The sequence below is a fragment of the Spironucleus salmonicida genome, chromosome 6 (genome assembly GCF_000497125.1).
Source record: "Spironucleus salmonicida strain ATCC 50377 chromosome 6, whole genome shotgun sequence".
NCBI classification, from domain to species: domain Eukaryota; phylum Fornicata; order Diplomonadida; family Hexamitidae; genus Spironucleus; species Spironucleus salmonicida.
Genome location: NC_090601.1, coordinates 379,642 through 387,386, shown reverse-complemented (window position 1 = coordinate 387,386; position 7,745 = coordinate 379,642). Strand labels below are relative to the sequence as shown.

Genomic DNA, 7,745 nt, shown 5'->3' with positions numbered 1-7,745 from the left:
CATTCTAGTGCAAATGCGCAATACCTATGAATCCCTTTAGGCTTCTATTACCACAATGGAAATTTAAGCATCAACTAGAGATACTATGAATAATTAATACTTCCCGAATATCCCTACACTTATACTGGAAGAATAGCCACTAGAATAATTTAACAAATTCGCATAGAATCGTGTAAGTACATTGGACACAGATAATGCTTAGTTAAATAACAATATTACATAACTTTAGTAAAAATTAGAGCATATGGTATTATAATAGAAAGTAACTATTTCTGAACTTAATGCTTAGATAGATGAGTTATAAGATATAGTTACTAGTAAAACAGGAGAAATTAAATATATTTAACGTGAAAAAGAATGTGAAATCCAAGCTTTAATGAACTAATTAGAAGAATGTACAAATGGACTATTTGCAGAGCAGAAAAATCCTAACTAGGCAGATTTAGCAAATGTTTTAAGAAGAATTAAGGCGAAAGTTAATGAATGATAAGAATTAAGCAAATTATAGTATACTCTTATTATTGTTTTATATACTTAATAGTTATAAATCTTTGATCTTGTAAATTGTTAACAAATCAACATTATTTCAATACATAAGTAAACAATCAGAATAAAACCAATTTTATCACTCAATAAGAAATTTAATTTTTTTAATAACAGCTATAGTAAATATTTTTAGTCTGTTTTATATTGCATTCCTAGCGTCTGAATCCTCAATAGCTTATTCTATTTTTGTTAGGTGAGGGACTAAAACTTTTTACAAAAATACACCTTTACCACCTGAAAACAACAACCAACATAAGAATAGTAGCTTAATATAATCATATAAAGGTACAAGTGCTTGTAGATAAAATCCCTCAAAAACAGTAAACATTCCAAATACTAACCAAAATGCTACCATCTCTTCTGTATTATGATTTTATAATGCTTTAATTGACTGAAATATTGCTGAAATTGAAATAAACGTCTTTGTAGCAAAAATAACTAGCGACATTATTAACTTTTATTTAAAATTTATTGATTATAATATATTTTGTAATAATTTTTCCAAATAAGCATTTTGAAACAAATTTAAAGCTAATTACTTACGATCAATTTATTCTAGTATCGCTACTAATTTAAATATATATTATAATTTTACTTATTAAGTTTTACTAATAAATATTTATTATCAACGCAAATTATTAAATTTGTTAAAATATTTATTTTATAAACTAGTAAAGCAGAATTAATATGTAAAATAAATTGTGAATAGGTATTTAAAATATTAGCATATCCAATAGTTTTAAGCTATAAAGATTCTATAAAATTTATATTTCACAGAAAAACCAACCATGTAATTAACAAGGTCATCACATCTCTCGTGGTATATGTGGCAGCATTCCAGCTCGCGGTACTTCTGCTGGCCACCAGTGTGCTCTGCCAGGTGGCATGCGCCGCGCTGCTCTCGGTGTTCCGCAACGCCTCAGTGGGTTTGCTGTTTGGCTTCGTCCTTGTTCTTGTGCAGGCCCTTGCCTCTCTGGCGTTCGGGCACTATGAGAACTACAGGCTGCGCGCCTGGGAGTTCCTCACACCGTAGCTAGCGCTAAATTCGCTGTTTCTGCTGGCAGGGAGCAGTGGGAAGATCGGGTCCGTAGAGGTCCGCCTGATCGTGGGATGCCTGGTCGAGAGCGCCTGTATTCTCGTAGCCACCGTCCTTATGCACCTGGCAGGATACCTGAGTTACTAGAGCCGGGCGGCCTAGATGTATGAGAGCGGCAACTGCGTCCGACCAGTTGCTTCTCAGATTCCCGTGCTGGGCCTGCCGGGACGAGTCGCCGACGCCCTAACGCAGTCCGCCCACGACAGGGCAGTCCGGAACGACGACATGGATTGCGACGTGCAGCTGGAGCGGGAGCGCGTCGCCGGCGGCTGCCCTGTATAGGCAATCACGGCCGTGAACGTGCAGAAGCACTACGGCCCCCAGATAGCAGTACGGGACGTAACGCTGTCCGCTTGCAACGAGATCTTCGGCCTCCTCGGCTCCAGCGGGGCGGGGAAGTCCACTCTGGTGGAGATGATGGCGGGCATCTCGAGGCCCAGTCAGGGGGCCGTGAGCGTGGGCCTAGTCCCCATCGCACACGCCGCGCAAGCTATGGGGCTGTGCCTCCAGGACGACGTGTACCTGCCGAGTCTCACGGTTCTGCAACATCTGGAGTTCTTCGCGCGGATCAAGGGCGTGGACCCCCACGAGGCGTCCCGGATTGGCGAGTGCCTGGGCCTGGGGGAGAAGCTGTCCTGCCGGGTCGGCCAGCTCAGCGGCGGGATGAGGCGGCGGATGAACCTGGCGATCGGGATGATGTGACGAATTCGACTGCACTGCCAGAATGAGCCTCTCGGACTCGGTCGCGGCTTTCAAGCAGTCCGTGCGCTGCAACGTCTGCGAAGCCCAGTTCACAGATCAGGTGTCTTTCCTGAAGCACCTCGAGAGCGCCGACCACCGCCGCCAAGTGGGCATGCCGACGCTGGTCCCCCGCAAGCCGACCCTTCGCGACTTGCGGACGTTCCTCACGGGGACGGAGGGAAGGTACGGCGACGCCCAGACGAAAGCGCGCACTCGGGTAACCCAGTGATGGGCCAATCGCCAGCTGCTGGTGGCGTTCCGCGTTGGCCATATCCCCGAAATAGACCCGGACAGTTTATCTTTGGCGCGCGGCGGGGAACGCAGTATTATATGATATCCCGCGCGCCATCGAAAACCACCCGGACGTTTCGCGTCTTTCCGAAATTTCCGCATCTCCAAGAATGTCTGACCGCCAAGTCACAGTCAAAAACGCCGACATGCCCGAGGAAATGCAGCAGGACGCCATCGACGCTGCCGTCCAAGCGATGGAGCGTTTCAACATCGAGAAGGATATCGCAGCATACATCAAGAAGGAGTTCGATAAGAAGCACCACCCCACCTGGCACGTCATCGTGGGCAAGAACTTCGGCTCTTACATCACCCACGAGACCAAGCGTTTCATCTACTTCTATGTAGGCCAGCTTGCCTTCCTCATCTTCAAATCCGGTTGAGTGAGAATTTATCATTTCGTTTTCCGGCCCTGGGTCCGCATACTCCCTCCACTCGTGCCTACCGCCGCCCCAGTCCTAAATGTCGCAGAAATTCCCGACGCTGTAGCTGGCCCCAGCGACCACCAAGCCGACGCCCAGACATAGCTTGACGACCAGGAATGCGCTCCGACTCAGGATCAACGAGACGCAGAAGCACCTATACGACACCCCGCACACCCAGGTGCTAGCGCTCCGGCAGTCCCAGCCTGGGAGCACGTAGCGCTTCACGCGCTCCAAGCACCAGTCGGCAATCGCCCAGATAGCTGCAATGCAGTCGAACCGCCAGGGCGCCAAGATGACGCCGAACTAGCAGGAGGAGTACCTTACGTTCCTGGTCTAGAAGGCCTTCTTCGACTACCTGAACACCCAAACTGACCTCTTCAAGGAGATAGCGCTTAAGCTGGAAGCAGCACGGGGGCAAACCTTTCAGGAATACGACAGGCTCAGCCAGCTCAAGTCTGACAACTTCTACTTACAGAAGAAACTTATTGAAATGCAGAATAGCAAGATTTACAGCAGCTGTTAGGATGTCAAAACCCTGCTTCAGAGCTGCAACAGTGACCTGATCGCGCTGCTTCAAGAGATCGGTGTGTGCAAAAAGCTATCGAAACTGGATGAGGCGGAAGCTGTCGGCAAACAGATAGAACTAATGAACCAGAAGATACAGACGGTGCAGACAGCTGTTCACTAGCTGAACAACGTGATCCAGGGCAAGTGAATAGGTTTAGCTCACTCACCCGCCCATCGATCTTCCGATAGTCCTCTCTTGGTAGTCACCGATCTCGAATTCATCGTCGGAGATCTTTCCATACGCGTCCTTCTAGAATTTCAGTGCCGCTGCCGCTCTCTAGTGATATTTTTCGTCCATTTTTGATTTTGGTGGAGATTTATTTGATAGGTCACTCTGAATCTGATTTGAAGTATACAAAATGTTCCTGACTATAAATATATTATACGAAATAGTAGCCTATGCTCTTCGGTAATTGCAGAAAACGATCACATCCACTATTTGACGTACTCCCAACACAGTAGACTGAAACTAACGTGGACATTGAGGCTGCGAACCACTCCAAACTGCGGAATCTCCACAAAATGGTCACACATCTATAGAATCTTGTCCGGGCATCCTGTGGTTTCATTCCCTAGCACGATCGCACACTTAGACGGAAACTTGAACTAGTCTAAAGATACCGACCCTGAGCACTGTTCGAGTGCTATCACGCAGTACCCTGCCTCTTTGAGAGATTTAAGTTTTTCTTATAATTCTTCCACCCGCCACTCCTCTATCACGATATGCTAGTCAGCAGTTACTGCACTACCCCTGAACACACTGTGCTCACACAATTTCAAGTCTCCTATTATCATCTTTTCTGCCCCAAAAATTTCGCTGGTACGACAAATTCCGCCCAAGTTCACTGAGTTATCCAACAGGCTACATACTGGGATGAGGCTAAATTTTTTAGGCTCTACATCAATCTTTGTTTGCTACTGGGTAGAAAAAGTAATTGGTTACAACTTCTGGTTCAGCTCTAAGATCTTTTCACTGTTTATTATAGCATTATCCCTGAGTAACTGGTTTTCTGTGAAAATTTTATGGATAGGCTGGAATGTCGGAATTTAAGTGTCAATCAGCGCAATAGCGCTAATTATTTAATCACTAACAATTATTTATGTTTTGTGGTATAATTAATTTAATGCGAAAATCGCCAAATTACGCTACTTTGATTTGTTACTAAAACAAGCATTAACTATCTACTAGGTTAGCATACTGTCTACCGCAGCATCCTGTTAAATTGTAGATATAATGATGTTGAGATATTTTATGTCGCTAAACACCAATTTATTCTGAACATAGTAATATGAAACGGCAGCTTCGAGTGCAGTTTGTGCTAGAAGTGGTAGGTTTTTCATTTATAAATATTTTAACAACTACATTGTATATTATGTATTTTTAAATTTAAGGCAAAGTGCGTTTAAAAGATAACTAATTTAAATTATCTACTTGAAATATGTAGAGTTCGAGCCAATTCTTTTATTTTAATTCTCGAAAAACTTGATTTTTTCTGATCTTATTTAGTAGATAAAAAAGTTATCGCTTTCTATTAGATTAAATAACTCAGAAATCGTTGCTGAGTTACTTTCTTCTATAAATTTATCCACTATGCAATGACGGGATAAGATGTCTGATTAGAATGCTTATTAATTTGTACTTAGTAATACAAGTAGATTACTTTCATGAAATTATGGGTCACTTGATGGAGATGCTATGGTGAGAACAGCTGAAAACAAGATATTGATGTATATAGGAGATAATTGGATATCTTTTTAAAAACCAGTATAAATATACGAATATGCTGGAAATTTTTAACAAAATTCAAGAATCGATGTAAAAATATTTGCAAATTCATGGCACAATAATCGTAATTATGAATTAGCTAGATTAATAATAATTTAATAAATACTTGCAATAAATTAGGTTGGCCCTTCTATTTAACGTGCACGGTTGCAGAAATGAATGAAATATTCATCTGTTATTGAAAGTGTCTTAGCTAATAATAGAATCTAAAGGAATAATTCATCAGTGTATTCACTTATCAAAGGATCAATATTAGGAAAGTACTAGAATGAAAATGGTAGCTATAATAGACTTAGTTGCTATTTTGAGGTATCCGATAATAAAGATATAAATTCTATTATCGTACCAAAATGAAACTAATTTTGGTTATTAATAAAAATATCAATATTATTATTAATAAATATATAGTTATTGCGTTTTATAGCAACTATAAACTGGCTTAAACTGTTTAAAGTACTTATATTTGGTATAAAACAATCAAGCTCAGTTTACCGATCTATTACTAACTGAGATTTATCTTCTACTATATATATAGAAATATTTAAAAGCTAAGACCTACAATCTAAACTTGTTTGCTGTAAAATCTTGTTTACAACATTCTACTATATCATTAAATTTTGTTCTTTAACTAAGTCAAATAAAACATATAAAATTGATGCAGGAAGCCTAACTTATATTGATTAAATTAAATTAGTAATATTATACTATTTTAAATAATTTTTTAATTCTAAACAGCAAATAATTGAATATTAAGCTGGAGAAATTGACTAAATTTGTTATAAATAAAAACTATAATAATAAATTGCAAGGCCAAATTATAGATCCTCAATATTCAAAAAATGTGCGCTATCTTTCGAATACTAAATTAACATAAAATCATTATAATATTACTGTATATTAGGTATCGTTACCTATTTTGATTACAAAGCTGGAATAAATTTATTGATGATAAAATCTTCTGATAGATAGTTTCTTGAGCACAGTATTGCTTAAACTGCTAATCTTCTGATTTACGCTGAAGGTGAGTTAATAGCTGATTCTAAAATTAATAAATCAGGTTATTCTGAAAGCAACTACTTCTATATTATTTAATAAGAAAGATGATTATGTCCTTCTTATAACGTTTTCATATCTTTCAAAGTTGTATCTGGAAGATCCCTTAAGTAACTATTTGAAAATTATCTAAAGAAACTCGTCATTAAATAGTAATATCAAATATTATATAATAATAATTTATTTTATGTTCATTAAAATTTTGATACTGCTACTACAAAAGCTATTTTATTACTACTCTCAAGTATAAACCAAAAAGGTTTATTACAGATAACCCGTTCTAGTTACTGTAATCTTGCTCCCATTCTTACCATTCTAATTGCTGTTGCACTTGCAGCAACGGTTCCTTCTTCATCAACTTTGACAATAGATTTTTATAAAACCTAATCGACCTATAAAGCAGACCCAAGAGTTTTATCATAATCTACTTTCTCAAATATTTACCTAACACCTATATACTTTAATATGTCATTCAATACTAAAGAAGATTCAACTTCAAATTTTGGAAATTAAAGAGCTATCTCTATAGGACGCAATTTTGCGTCTAAATTTTCTTCGGATAGACTATGCTCAAACGCCGCCTAGCCATCCTCTAGCGGGAGTATTAGCCTCGCAACTATATCAGAATCGGCGTACTCTAGCTCCACCACCTGAGCTGTACTGGTGCGCGCATATCCCATATGGCGCTTTGCATACATCATCTGGCATGGCGTTTTCCCGTTGAATGATGAGAAATCAGCCGCAACAGTTTGTCTTGGGTCGAAGGCATTCTAGAATTTACCGCTAAAATATAATGCAGAGACCAGAATTACTTCTTCGTCTCCAATCTTCTCCAATATTTTCGGAATCATCCCTGCTGTGTTATCCGATACCCATTTGTTTACTTACTCTGCAGATAAAAGTGGCTGTGGATCAATCTTAAACGCAGCCATCGCATCATTACTCTTCAGCAGGTTAAGGTTCCTCATAAATATGTTGGCTGCCAAATGAAAGTTCTTATTCGCGGCTGGGTCATATCCTTGTAGGTTAAATACGTTATTTAGCTCGTCTGCTGCTGACCCATCAGAAAGTATAGATAGTAGAGAAAGTGCGTGTAATAAAGATAATGGAGAGAATATTAGATTATCAGTTACATTAAGTAATGGAGTAAGCAAAATAGTTGCAATATGAGTCGGATTCATTTTAATAAACTAAAACTTATATAATATATCATTAATTAACAATTGTTTTTATAGTATATTCT

At 39.4% G+C, this 7,745-nt stretch overlaps 7 protein-coding genes and 1 pseudogene across 7 annotated transcripts; 5 read left to right on the top strand and 3 right to left on the bottom strand. All coding sequences in view use genetic code 6, as the record gives it.

Annotated features, from left to right (window-relative positions):
- Window positions 1-13: 13 nt before the first annotated feature.
- On the top strand, window positions 14-487 carry SS50377_25810 (Pominin domain-containing protein; the record flags this gene model as incomplete). The annotated part of the gene is made up of 1 exon (XM_067909637.1): window positions 14-487. One exon carries the CDS (start codon window positions 14-16, stop codon window positions 485-487), a length of 474 nt encoding a protein of 157 aa, XP_067762393.1.
- Window positions 488-625: 138 nt separating this feature from the next.
- On the bottom strand, window positions 626-994 carry SS50377_25809 (TB2/DP1 and transmembrane domain-containing protein; the record flags this gene model as incomplete). The annotated part of the gene is made up of 1 exon (XM_067909636.1): window positions 626-994. One exon carries the CDS (start codon window positions 992-994, stop codon window positions 626-628), a length of 369 nt encoding a protein of 122 aa, XP_067762392.1.
- A 393-nt stretch (window positions 995-1,387) lies between these two features.
- SS50377_25808 (ABC transporter family protein) lies at window positions 1,388-2,344 on the top strand (annotated as a pseudogene).
- Window positions 2,345-2,366: 22 nt separating this feature from the next.
- Window positions 2,367-2,612, top strand: SS50377_25807 (uncharacterized protein; the record flags this gene model as incomplete). Its single annotated transcript, XM_067909635.1, has 1 exon — window positions 2,367-2,612. The coding sequence occupies one exon, from the start codon at window positions 2,367-2,369 to the stop codon at window positions 2,610-2,612; it is 246 nt and encodes an 81-aa protein (XP_067762391.1).
- Window positions 2,613-2,784: 172 nt separating this feature from the next.
- Window positions 2,785-3,054, top strand: SS50377_25806 (Dynein light chain; the record flags this gene model as incomplete). Its single annotated transcript, XM_067909634.1, has 1 exon — window positions 2,785-3,054. One exon carries the CDS (start codon window positions 2,785-2,787, stop codon window positions 3,052-3,054), a length of 270 nt encoding a protein of 89 aa, XP_067762390.1.
- Window positions 3,055-3,133: 79 nt separating this feature from the next.
- On the top strand, window positions 3,134-3,811 carry SS50377_25805 (uncharacterized protein; the record flags this gene model as incomplete). The annotated part of the gene is made up of 1 exon (XM_067909633.1): window positions 3,134-3,811. The coding sequence occupies one exon, from the start codon at window positions 3,134-3,136 to the stop codon at window positions 3,809-3,811; it is 678 nt and encodes a 225-aa protein (XP_067762389.1).
- A 278-nt stretch (window positions 3,812-4,089) lies between these two features.
- Window positions 4,090-5,004, bottom strand: SS50377_25804 (putative methyltransferase; the record flags this gene model as incomplete). Its single annotated transcript, XM_067909632.1, has 1 exon — window positions 4,090-5,004. The coding sequence occupies one exon, from the start codon at window positions 5,002-5,004 to the stop codon at window positions 4,090-4,092; it is 915 nt and encodes a 304-aa protein (XP_067762388.1).
- A 1,689-nt stretch (window positions 5,005-6,693) lies between these two features.
- On the bottom strand, window positions 6,694-7,683 carry SS50377_25803 (Serpin 1; the record flags this gene model as incomplete). The annotated part of the gene is made up of 1 exon (XM_067909631.1): window positions 6,694-7,683. One exon carries the CDS (start codon window positions 7,681-7,683, stop codon window positions 6,694-6,696), a length of 990 nt encoding a protein of 329 aa, XP_067762387.1.
- Between the last annotated feature and the right edge of the window lie 62 nt (window positions 7,684-7,745).